This window comes from Coccidioides posadasii, chromosome 2 (genome assembly GCF_018416015.2).
Source record: "Coccidioides posadasii str. Silveira chromosome 2, complete sequence".
NCBI lineage: Eukaryota > Fungi > Ascomycota > Eurotiomycetes > Onygenales > Onygenaceae > Coccidioides > Coccidioides posadasii.
The window spans coordinates 3259375-3271821 of record NC_089408.1 but is presented as its reverse complement, the minus strand read 5'-3'; the positions used below and the strand labels follow the sequence as shown (position 1 = coordinate 3271821).

Sequence of the window (12447 nt, the reverse complement as noted above, 5' to 3'; positions counted from 1 at the left end):
TGCGCTATCCAGATTTCGTCGCGAATACCCACTTGCAAACGTACTCCTTTGTCCTCGTCAGTACCAAGTGAGACTAGGATGATTTATCTTTTTAGACGCCAAGGAATGAATCGGAGCGCTTTGAAGGAACAGCTTCATAATTTGATATGGCGGGGTCCGAGGCAATTCAAGTGAGCAGTTTGACCGAAGTTGTTTATTTCTTGAAGGAACACGATTCGTGGCGAATTTCCTTTCCAGGTTTAGGAATCAATATGGTAGTTAGTGGTCTCTCGCAGTTCGTCCTCATGGACTTAGGGGCAACATTAGCCGTTTCGTTGGTCCACATAGATCCGATCGTCCGATAGGACGGTTCAATCCTCGTACGGGCTTATGGGGGAGCATTGAACATGTTCACTCGCATTCCAGGGCAATCGCTGGAGTATCGAAGGACACAGAAAATCATGCTAGATCTTAGGAGATATGCCATAGTCTTAGGCTGGTAAAGTACATGTGGAACCCAGTTCCGAGCTTAGTAGACTCAAAAGATCGAGTTGCTCTGGCTGTTGAATATTTTAGCAAGCAAGCGAAGACAAACCCGAGGCGTTAGCGATAAGTCGACAAGACTCAAAATCAGATTCTCGTTTGGGATGGGGGACGGACGATGTGGCCGTTAGCGATTCGTGTTGCAATCTATTCAACGGAACTGGAAGCGAGTATAGAACTCTCCAAGAACCGATATAAGCAGATATGACTTCTCAGCCATAGCCTTTCTCAAATTCGACTTCGCTAACCAGTCGAGCTGGGACTGGCCCCATAGTTGAGCGGTAGCTTGACAGATAGGAGCCTCGTTTCGATATGCATTGCGTCAGAACACCGGTAAGCCAAGAGCACACCCCATGGTACGAAGCGTTCGTGCGTGCCATTATGGCGAATGCGCCGGATTGCTGTTACGATTCCCCTCGTACATGCTAGACTGGCATGTCAAAAATTCAATGACGACGACGGAGAGCGGTGGATTACACTCTCAAGTCGCCGGCCAGCTTATGGGGCACATTAATTTGACTTCGAACAAATTCCACATTGACTGGTTGACCCGGCGAGCGAGCGATAGCAATGATGCAATGAAGCCAAAATGTAGACCTTTGACATGGTTTGCAAACCACGTGGCGCCGATAGCCACCGATTCACACCATCTTAAAGTGTTATGTAGGGCATTCACAAAACTTGCAACTAGTTCGCAATATGTTAACTCATTGGCGTGTAGCTACTAGCAAAAGTTTGGTAGTATTGGCATCTTTGGATCCCACGCGAGCGGGTATAAGGAAAAGCCGTTTGGAATAATTCTGGCTTCTGGGTAGCCAAGGTGCCAAAGTTGCAGTTAAAATGGGAATTTATGTGGGTGAAGCTATCAGATGATTTGAACTCAACTATCAGCAACACGATGCAGTCACATAGATCAGCTGAGGGTTGACAGGGATGAATTAATCCGCATTCACCGGATCTTGAGGGGCCTTTCTGTAAAGCCAACACTCACAGGTTGAGAGCATCAAATATTTAACTAGCAGATACTCTCTGCAGTGCCCTGTATAGAGTACAAATGCTGCAGAGTCAGATGAGTAAAGAAAACTCAAGCCCGGAGTTTGCCACTGCGAGTCAAGGTGAGATTTTGTTCGGGAGATAGACATGGGGTTGATGAATCTGTGGGAAATCTGTTGATGTTAATTGGTTAAGAAAGATCTTCAAAAGCGGTGAGATGGTGTGACCGGCTTGTTTGGTGCATGATCATAACCCCATGCCGAAAAATTGTACCAGATACTTTATTGTGTTAGGAAATTGCGCCAGGAGTAAAGTATTGAGTACATTAACTTGCCTGAATTCTATGCACAGACTCTCCACCTTGAAGTACTGCTTGGTAACTGGGTCTCTCAACTGTTTAGCATTGACTGTGAAGAGCTCCTCGGTGTCCTCCCCCCGCCATTAGAGTTAGCTATAACTACCTTTCCCAAATCACCAAGTTTTCTGCTTGCGCCGCCGCCTCGCTTCCTTTTAACTCTTACTCTTCATATGCTTTGTTTCTGTTCGGTCGGTTCTCAGTACCTTTCCGGAGTCACAAGTAGCTCCTTTCCGCCGTTCTGAGGAAATTTTCTGAGCAAGCAACACAAAACTCAGAGACAAATTAATATTCTCCTTCCTCTCTTCCTTCTACTCCCCGCTCTACTCTTGTAGGCGCGATCTTCCTCGAATTTTCAGTCCTGGATCTCCCGATACCTCTTCTTGTCAACTTCGGCCCACAAGAACAAATCACGGGCTTTCACTCTTGTTGAGGTTGCGTGGTGTCGGGGGCGCCATTGAAACAGAGTCGATAATGGCGAAGCCGGCCCGTAGCCATTCCAACTCTGTTACAGAGGTCGAGGCCTGCGTTTCGTCACCAGAAGGGAGAGGGCCTATCAGGAAAGATGCCAGTCTTCGAGAACGGCTGCTCAGCAACCAAATCGGTAAGTCAAAAATTTGCCCAAATAACTTCCTGGTCTCAATTGTCCATGTAGCAGCGAACTAACTCGAAGGCGCATCCTAGGAATCTCCCTTACCATTCTTACGATGATCTTCGCGGTTCATAACTTATACCCTTCGCTTAGACCATACACGTCTCCTTTCTTAACTTTGCCACATTACCGATCGACAAAAGGAATATACGTCCAGGGATGGGACGACTTGTACTTCATCATCGGTTCCATGGTCGCCTTTACAGCAATCCGAGCCATCGCAATTGACTGGATCCTTATGCCCATCGCACAACAACTTGGGCTAAAGTTGAAGGCATCGTTGAGATTCGCCGAACAAGGCTGGCTACTGGTGTATTACATTGTCTTCTGGTCCTATGGTTTGGTCAGTGGAGTTTGACTGGCGCTTCATATAAATCGCATTGCTAATTCGTATGCATATAGTATATTTGGATGCATTCAAAGTACTGGATGGATTTCCGAGAAATTTGGACGGACTGGCCGTCGAGAGAGATACCAGGCTATTTCAAGCTGTATTGCCTGTTGCAGTTGTCATTTTGGTTGCAACAAATTTTCGTCATCAACATTGAGGAAAGAAGAAAAGACCATTATCAGATGTTGACGCATCATATCGTCACAAGCACCCTTCTCGGATCAGCTTATGTTTACAGCTTCTATAACGTGGCCAACGTTGTTCTATGTATTATGGATATTGTAGATTTCCTCCTCCCGGTGAGCTAGGCTTTTCCCAACCCGTGAGCTCACACAAAGCTCATACTAACAGCATGAATAGGCTGCGAAGATGCTAAAATATATGGGTTACGAGCGCATTTGCACCATTGCATTCGGGGTCTTCCTAGCCACATGGTTCATTGCCCGCCATGTGATTTACATGATGTTATGGTGGTCCATTTACCAAAATGTTCCAGATGCAATGTCATTTGGATGTTATCTGGGCGCAACCGGCCAGAAGCTTATTGACGTATCTCCCGATTCCTGGGGCTCACTCATATATCCGTTTCGGGATATCGATGGACCTATTTGCATGAGTTTCCGCATCAAATGGGCCTTTCTCACTCTGCTCCTAATTCTTCAGATGCTCTCTCTTATCTGGTTCGGCATGATCCTTCGTGTGGCAGTGCATGTGCTTCGGACAGGCTCATCCGCGGAGGATACCCGCAGCGACGATGAGGGCGAAGAATCAACTGAGGCAGTCCGCCCTGTTCGCCGAGGCAGCCCTAGAAGACAGGAAGATTATGAAGAGAATGGATGGAGTAAATCTGTTGCGGTCAACGGTTCCGCCCAGAATCATCACCCGGTGCGAATCAGAACAGCTCGCGGCCGCGTTACACTCAGCGATCAGAACGAACGAAAGGCTTTACTCGGCAGAATCGGGTGCGACAAGCCTTCTTAAGAGGAACAGCACTTGATTCCGAAGAACCGGCTTCCATTTGTCCTTTTACAAGCATACATGGCTGCAGGGAATATCCTAACCGTACTGTTTTTGCTTTGCTTATACCCCCATCGTTTCATTTTCCTGTTGAAAAATGAATTGGTGCTCTCTCGCCGAATTTCTCTTAATTTTTTTTTTCGGATAGGGCGGTGCATTTCTAAGGGTTCTTTTACCTTACTTGTACTATTTACTAATATGGCATTCTTCTTTCATTGGTATCTTTGTTTCCAAAAGGAAAATATGGACAAATGTTGCGCAAGTTTCATCGACTAGATGGATGATATTATTGCTAAAGCTCCTTTGCTCGCTTTTTGATCGTCTTCCTCATCCCCCTTAATGGTTGTTTGGTGTAAGTGGAGATTTGATGGCCCAGTTGCTGCAAGGTTATTGGCGATCAGCTCAACTCAGGACCCTGCACAAGCTGTCTATATCCAGACCATGGTGTCACGAATGATAATGTCTGCGCTTTGCTTCCAGAATTGATTTTCGCATCCCATTACTCCATACAGAGTACGGGGTCTAAGCTTACCGGTTAAAAATATCTTAACTATACATAATGTACATACATACCTATAAATATCCTTTTAATTTTGAAGCGCTCCATATATGTAAATACATACTCCGTACTCCGTATCTCCTGGAAACTCTATTAATATTCATCAGTCCCTGCACTATTACCTGGGCCCTGAGATGCCCCAACTGTGTGGTGAACCAAGACAATCGGCAAGCCACTTTCCTCATATCAACCCACCCTGAGATAATTAGGAAAGGTTCCTGTGGCTCCCGCGTGGGTCAGATAGAGCTTGCAAGCTTCATCCAATGGCATCAGCAATCAAGCCCACCTTCACATGCGAGCAGTTCTTGGCGGTGGCTGAGCTTCAACCCACACGACCTCTGAGATGGCATAGCGGCCACAAGTCAAGGGATAGTGATTTTGGAGATTCGCGGACAGAGTTGTCGATATCAATATTCAAGATTCCAAGGGACCGTACAGATGAAAAAGCCTCGTCCACGTCTGCATAGCTAATCTTTTGTTGCTTGTTATCTTGCTCCGCTCCCTCCGCCTCGTCCATACTGCACATCAGACAACCGGGCTCAGCTTTCCAATTTCTTTCCATACAATGACCCAATGCCGCAAAGTCGATGTGATATCTCTGATCGATAAGGGTTTATGAGTGGTGTTAGCTGTAGACATGGACGCATCGCATTGATTTCGACGTCGTTGGATACCAACGCACAGACAACGCCCAATATCAAATGGAATAGAGACCATAAATATACTACCCTCGTGTGAAGTGGATGGTCGTCAACACATAGGCCCAAAGACATTATGGCACCCAGGCAGGTTAAAATTAAAGATGTCTTCGATTCGTTTGAAGTCGATGGTCCGGCTGTAGTCACCAATGCTATCATCTCTTGTTCCTTTTACGTTTTGAAGTTTCTGTCTAACCACCATGTTAGTAGTGAAGATGTGATCAATGCCCTATTATGAGAACTTTGCTTCGCTCTAGGTCACATATTTGCATAGAGAATCGGATGTTGATGGCGCTACGAAGCCAAGCTGCTTATCTAGATATCAAAATATCGAAGTTTAAAGAAGGCAACAGCCCATTGACATTACAATCCTCCTTTCTCGAAGTGGCATGTGGATATGTGGAATGCTGATGTCTTGGTACGCCCAACAGTGATTGTTAGATAGAGATGCATATTTTCTCACGCCCCATACTGACAGCATGCTATGGATAGGATATCTTTGTGAACTCTCTGATATTTACAGACTACCTTTGCCGAAAATGGTTCTCACAGCGGGCCCGCCTCCAAGCAGATTCCTTAAAAGGTAGCGATAAACCTTGGGGCATCGGACAGAAACTGCTTTGTAGTGCATTTCAAAAAATGCGCTCTTTCAAAGGGAGGCTATCATCCATGGCAAAGGGAACCAAGCAGAGTTTGGCCCTGATACCAAACAGCTCCCTCAAAGATTACAAGAAGTATCTTGAAAGCTCCTGAGGAACTTTTCATGCAATGTTTGCGTAATTCACTCGCTTGGACACCCCGAGCGGTCGAAACAGCTTAAGTCACTCACAATTGATAATTAACTGTGGTTATCCGGTTGTCTACATGAAAATTCACGTCTTATTACAACTGGGTACGCCATCAATGCTTCAGTCTGCTGCTCCCAAGATCTGTTCTCTTTCGGCTTTGGTGGGTCTCCTGATGTAAATATTCCGCCAAGCCGGTGCTGTCAACAATCTTGTGTCTTTCCGATCATAAGAGAATATTTAGCCGAGTTCGAACCGTCGCCCATATGGCTTAGTTGGTAAAGCGTATCACTAGTAATGATAAGATCCTCAGTTCGACTCTGAGTGTGGGCATTAAAGCACGCTTCTATTGTGTCTTTCTTTTTGTCGTTTTAGCCAGGGCTGTTGTTCGAAATGCTCCTGGTCTGCATCTTTAACTGCTCTCCAAGCTTGATGACAGTACTCAGGGTTGCCACACACGTTCTTCTGTTGGATGTATTTATTCATAACACATATGTCTACACATGTTGTGAGGCTTTTGACATTAAACGAACACAATTTAACATGAAGCTGGGGTGAATACATAGAAGCTATTGTTGGTTCTAATCTACTCATTGCTTGTTTGGTCTGAACACTGTGATCCTCTCACATATGTATGTTCCAGGACTACCAATGGACAGGGACTACATGCAAGCTAGAATATCCCATCATCGCCTATGCCTTAGACTTTTTGCTTTTCTTGGATTTTTCTGGTTTCTCAACTTTCCCCAGTTTATCCTTAATCTCTTTACCCTTTGGATCCTTGGCTTCTGATGGATTTGACTTGGATGGCTTTTCGGTATTGTCTGTAACGATAGTGGGAGTCTTGGCCTTGGGCCTTTTATCCTTTTTGCCTTTGGTTTCTCCGTTCTGGGCTTTCCTAGTATCGGCCTCTTTAATCTTGGCCGGCTTCTCATGGGTAGCTTCTTTGGTCTGTTCAGACACAGGCGCATCTGCCTTCTTCGCGCTTGCATTGGCAGAATCCTTGCTCTTTTCCGATTTCTTGGTTGCCTTTTTGAGCTCTTCCTGTGCGTCAGGTTTGGTTATGGCCTTTGGCGGCGCTTCAATAGCCTTGGGAGCCTCAATGTTATCATCCTCGATCGCAGTTTTAGCTTGGGCCAAGGTCTTCTGAGCGGGGACTCCGTCCACACTGGCCAGCTTGGGCAAGTCTATTTCATAACCTAAAGCCTTCATTTTCTCGGCTTTCGCAGCTCTCTTCGATTCTTCCTTTGCAATCTTCTTCGACCACTGATCTCTTGTTTTGCCAGCCTCTAGCTGCTTTTTCTCGATCTGATTCCACGGCACGCTCTTGAATCGCCTGTTGGCACCCTTGAATGTCTCTGGGTGGAGTTGGTCTTGCGGCACGAACTTGCATTTCAGGATGTGGCCAAACATTAGATAATTGTCCATAGTGTCAGCAACGATTTTAGCGACGGATTCTGATGCGAATTCAATGTAGCCGTAGTGCTTGGATCGGCCCGTTGTGCGGTTACGAGACATTCTTAGGCGAGTGATGTCACCAAATTGGGAGAAATAGGCCCGCATTTCATGTTCATAGAAACCATGGGGAATACGTCTGTAGGTCAAGATAACATTAGCTTTCCGGTGTTCTCACAGTTATCATATTCGAGAGCTCACCCAATATAAACAGTACCCGGTTCCTCAGGCTCATCGGTATGATTCTTTTTCAATTTGCGAATCTTTCGTTTGACCTGCTTAGAGTCTGGAATCTGAGGAACTGCCTGTCCGGGTTCGAATCCCTCGTCTCCAGAGATATCCTCCTCTCCGCTGCTATCAAACCCTCTAATCAAGGCGAGCGTGTGATCATCCTCGCTTTCATGGTCATTATCTGCGAGAACCTCGACTTCCTTCTTTGATTTCTTGAATGGCTCCTTCTTTTCTTTAGCCTTCGCATCATCCTTTTTCAAGGAGACTTTTTCAGTCGTAGTGGTCGTAGCTTTAGCCTCTTCCTTTGCTTTCTTTTTAGGAGGCTTGACGGATTCATTCGTAACACTCGCTGAGTCCTTCAATGCGTCCTTTTTATCTCTTTTTATGATCTCGTCTTCCTCGTCGCTGAGGAAGTCGGCGGCTCGTTTCCGTGGTTTGATATCGCGAGCTGGGGCATTGTCCAGGTTGAGAGGTTTTGTAGCCTTGCCATTAGTGACATTATTTGGTTTTTTATCCTTAGAGGCACCCTTTGATTTAGTCTCTGTCGGAGCTTTCGCGTTTCTCACAAAGGACTTCTTGGATTTTTTGGACGGCTGGTCGGTCTCGACTGCACTGGAACTTGAAGCGGCTGTAAACGCATGTTAGTGAGGTTAATGCTACAAGCAAGCATTAATAAATACCTTTGCGCTTCTTATCTTTCTTTTCTGCAGCCATTGGACTCGATACGCGTGGATTCTGCGTTTGTTTGCGGTCTGGCTAGTGTAGATTTTCGGAACTCTGTCAGGAGTAGTTTATCCATTTAATTTTTTTTTGAGTTCACGGTCGCCGCCAAGACTTCCCTCCGCTGTGCAAACAAAACAAACGCGTCGACCTAACCTCCGCCGTCCGCGTGTTCTTGGCGCCGACGAGTGACATTTTCACAAGCGAAGATGGGGAAACGAAAGAGAGGCCGAAAGGACAGGCCCTTGACACACGAAGAGATATGGGACGACTCTGCATTGATAGAATCCTGGGAAGCGGCTGCAGAGGAGTACAAGGTAAGCTTCTGTCCCGCAAACAGTAGCAATATTTTCTGTCACAAACATGGCTTGCAACCTCTGACATGCTGTGTTTCATCAGCTCTATCACAGCATTCAAGCAAAAGGGGAGAATATTGAAGATGCTTTACGAGATTATGAAGCTAACGAGGCTGCAAAGGCGGCTAAAGAGGGGAATGAGATTGATTACGGTGATGACGATGCTGCGATTCAAGACGACGGCGCGAGCGCTCATGACTTACGGCCTGGAGCGGCAGCTAGTGGAGAGGGCGGCGAAATTATGGAAGAAGGAGAACCAAAGGCAGCTCGCTCATACGCAGCACAAGTATGTCTATGTCATGTTTCTTGAAGTCGCTTTTCCCATCCTACTCTCGAACACCTTTTGCTCTTCCTTTCGGAACCCAATGATGCATATCAAGGCCACTTGGTTTCTAAGCATACCACAATAGGAGCCAGCGCCAAAGCGGCCGCGTCAGAACGAGACCCAAGGTGTTCCTGTAACTCAACCCGAAGCTAACCAATCAAGCGGGGCTTTCACGAGCGTTCCGCATATGGTTCTGGGGACAGCTGACGCATCCACCGGTAAGCCGCCTTTATGCCACAATCAATCTGGGAGGCACCTTCTTGCCAAGCATGCTGACCATGGCCTATCACTTTCTTTTACAGCCCAGGAGGATGAGAGTTTGAAGAACCTCATGATGGCTTGGTATTTTGCCGGATATTATACAGGGCTCTATGAGGGCCAACGACGCGCAAACCCGCAGCCACAAACTTGACTCATGTTAACTGTATTTGGAATCAGGGCTATGGCTTTCATGCCAACTTGAGTAAGTCGCTGATAGATTCAGGGTACCCGAGACACAAGCCGCACCGCGTGGGAGTGGCAAGTCCGAAAAGGGCATTATATCTTAATTGAAATCCACTATCGACTGCCGAAAGCGGGAGTGTTCAACCTGGCGAAGTGGCTTAGAGTTTCATTTTGGGGAAATGCCATGCATTGGCTGACTGACATATCGGCATATGGACTATCCCGAGCCAAATTAGTTCAAGCTCGAGCCCGAGCGTCTCTCTTTGAGCCCCAGAGGATCTGCCGGCTCCCCAAAGCACAATACCAATTGTTCACTGGAGCCCAGTTTAACACCCTTAGTACCTGTCGAGCAAATCTAGGCGCAAAAGGATTTTGATTGCGGAACTACTGTATTTAATTGGCAACAATGCATGGTATATCTTCTTTCCAGCCACGATTTCGCTGCAAAAGCGCGAACATGGCTTATCGCGCGCTCACAACTGAAGGTGCGTGTGTCTTGAGCCCTGAAACACGGGGCCCGTTAGCGTGAGACTATTGCGACACACCCCAGACCCTCACCAACGTCAGAACTCTCGACGACAATGTTCCAGCATCTTGCCAAATCCAAAAACATCACATCAAGCAAAGACTTTTTTGGCTGAAAGTGGGACTTTGGCTGTCTGATGTGAACATGTCGAGTCCCCAGTTTAAGACAGGAAGTGTTCCAACTTCAAGAATTGGGAAAGCCCCTAATTTAATGCTGCATTTAACAATGGACAGTTCCCCCTGGATAAATCTGTCCACGCTCCTGTTCTTTTCCTCCCCGTCCAGGAACGAGAAGCTTTGTCTCTTGTGGTGTTAGACCGTTCTCTTCTCATATTCGTTCATTCCTTGCTGGGCTGGATCTCTTTCGTTCTAATACAAGCTGGTGCAATCCTTTTGATGCCCACGAGCAGGTTCTCAATTCTATATTCTTTCACTCAGCTTTTCGATATCTACAATTACCGGCCCGCGGATTTCTAGGTCGTAATACCCTTCGCTTTGTACCACGGCACCTTTGCCTTACCTTTTTTGTTTCCATTTTAGCCTTTCAAGATCTTTGTTCCACGAGCGGTAGAAAACGAAGATGACCCGACTCCTCCCTTTGCTTTCTCTTATTGCGGCAGCAATAGCCACGTCCCATGAAGGCATGGCAGCCACAGCGATGGCGGGCGGTGACAGCTCACTGCCATTTGCACTGCCATCGGGAATGGAAAGTCAGCTCGGTGGAGACGGTCAACTCGGTGGTGGAATACCCACCGGTGGTGAAAGTCAAATGGGAGGCGAAGGCCAGGCCGGTGGGGAAGTTCAACTCGGTGGTGAGGGCCAACACGGCGGACAAGGTCAGACGGGCGGTATAGGGCAGATCGGTGGTGAGGGCCAAATGGGTGGTGTGGGCCAGCACGGCGGAGAAGTTCAACTCGGCGGCGGGCAACAGTTGCCTGGAGGTGGACTTGGACAAGGGAATACAGTTATCGGAGGAGGTAATCGTGGAATCCATGGAGGTGGCGGCTCCAATGTCATCACCGTGACAATCATCACGACAAATAATGGCGGAGGTGCAAATACACATGTATGGAACCAACCTCCAATGAAGCAAGGAGTCATACACCAGGTTCGTGCCTTCGTCGACCCAAACAGTCCTACGTGTATGCTAATAAACTCTAGGTTACCGTTGGAGGCGATGCCGGCCTTGTCTTCACGCCTGAGACGCTCAACCCTGCTGTTGGTGATATGGTCCATTTCACTTTTCAATCCCAGAACCACACTGTCACTCAGTCTACATTTGACCAGCCCTGTCTCATGATGGGAGGCGGCGTGGATTCTGGTTTCATGCCGAACCCGAACAACACAGTGAATCCGCCTCCAACTATGATGTTCCAAGTTACCACCACAGATCCAATCTGGATGTACTGTAAACAGGGACCTCACTGCGAGAGAGGAATGGTATTCAGTCTTAACCCCACAGCAGAACAATCCCACGAAGAATTCAAGAGAAAGGCGATGGAATCCGGCGGCGAGGGCGGCCAAGGCGGAACTCCTCCACCACCACCTCCTCCTCCACCGGCCGAGGGTGGAGAGCTTCCTACATCGATTGGTGGTGAAATTCCCGTTGGGACCGGTATCCCAGGAATTGGAGACCTCCCACTTCCAGGAGAAGGCGGACTCGGTGGTGAAGGTGGCCAAGGCGGCGAGGGTGGCCAAGGCGGCGAAGGTGGCCAAGGCGGTGAAGGTGGTCAAGGTGGTCAAGGTGGTCAAGGGGGCCAGGTCGTTCCAGGAACCGGAAACATGGGAGATGGCGCTTGCTCTTGCTCTTGCCTATGCGGTGCCTCAGAGTTCCCTCCTGGGGCGGGCCAGGGAAGCGTAGGCGGTTTTGGAGGTATGTTTGGACATCCCAAGATCAAGCTCGGGGTGAAAGCTAACAGGAGATGATTAGGAGCCATTCCAATGTCTCCGGCTCGGAAGCGTGCCGTTCCTTTCTGGTACTAAGCACTTATCTTGATGGCATGATGACATAGTTCGCATTCGACTATTGCCTTTTTGTGCGATGCGAGCAAATACCCCCCTTTCAATACATTTTCTCTACGACTCTTTCTTGTAAATTTCGACTCCCTATGTTTGAATGTTGAACATTCCGATTCCTGTTATTTTTCGACTGTGCTTGGACGTTCCTCTTGTAATATCTCTGATGGATGGAATACAGTTACTTTAAAGACCGGCTTGGTTACATGGGTTGCAAACATCTTTTATTTTTTCCTCGCATGTTGTATGAAGATACCACCAGAGTGATAATGTCAGAAATCAAAATTACTCTATCAACGGGTAAGCCACCTCATACAAAGGGAAATAATGCTGCACTTCCTCTAAAGTTATTACACACATCGAGGCCAATACCCAACACCTTGCCGTCTGTATGCGTGGAATG

The 12447-nt window shown here is 47.4% G+C and overlaps 4 protein-coding genes and 1 non-coding gene across 5 annotated transcripts; 4 read left to right on the top strand and 1 right to left on the bottom strand.

The window, feature by feature from the left end:
* The first annotated feature begins 2204 nt into the window (after positions 1 to 2204).
* Positions 2205 to 4404, top strand: LAG1 (sphingosine N-acyltransferase lag1). Its single transcript, XM_003068173.2, has 4 exons — positions 2205 to 2474; positions 2555 to 2865; positions 2925 to 3212; positions 3274 to 4404. The coding sequence occupies exons 1-4, from the start codon at positions 2345 to 2347 to the stop codon at positions 3892 to 3894; spliced, it is 1350 nt and encodes a 449-aa protein (XP_003068219.2). The 5' UTR covers positions 2205 to 2344; the 3' UTR covers positions 3895 to 4404.
* A 1828-nt stretch (positions 4405 to 6232) lies between these two features.
* D8B26_003600 lies at positions 6233 to 6305 on the top strand. The gene has a single exon. It is a non-coding gene; the product is annotated as a tRNA-Thr (tRNA).
* Positions 6306 to 6665: 360 nt separating this feature from the next.
* D8B26_003599 (uncharacterized protein) lies at positions 6666 to 8380 on the bottom strand (the record flags this gene model as incomplete). Its single annotated transcript, XM_003068174.2, has 3 exons — positions 8339 to 8380; positions 7629 to 8286; positions 6666 to 7566 (listed from the first exon to the last, which is right to left on the bottom strand). The coding sequence occupies exons 1-3, from the start codon at positions 8370 to 8372 to the stop codon at positions 6666 to 6668; spliced, it is 1593 nt and encodes a 530-aa protein (XP_003068220.2). The 5' UTR covers positions 8373 to 8380.
* Positions 8381 to 8560: 180 nt separating this feature from the next.
* D8B26_003598 (uncharacterized protein) lies at positions 8561 to 9934 on the top strand. Its single transcript, XM_003068175.2, has 4 exons — positions 8561 to 8695; positions 8778 to 9020; positions 9145 to 9277; positions 9362 to 9934. Exons 1-4 carry the CDS (start codon positions 8588 to 8590, stop codon positions 9469 to 9471), a joined length of 594 nt encoding a protein of 197 aa, XP_003068221.2. The 5' UTR covers positions 8561 to 8587; the 3' UTR covers positions 9472 to 9934.
* Positions 9935 to 10686: 752 nt separating this feature from the next.
* On the top strand, positions 10687 to 12443 carry D8B26_003597 (uncharacterized protein; the record flags this gene model as incomplete). The annotated part of the gene is made up of 3 exons (XM_003068176.2): positions 10687 to 11136; positions 11190 to 11901; positions 11959 to 12443. 3 exons carry the CDS (start codon positions 10687 to 10689, stop codon positions 12009 to 12011), a joined length of 1215 nt encoding a protein of 404 aa, XP_003068222.2. The 3' UTR covers positions 12012 to 12443.
* Positions 12444 to 12447: the final 4 nt, after the last annotated feature.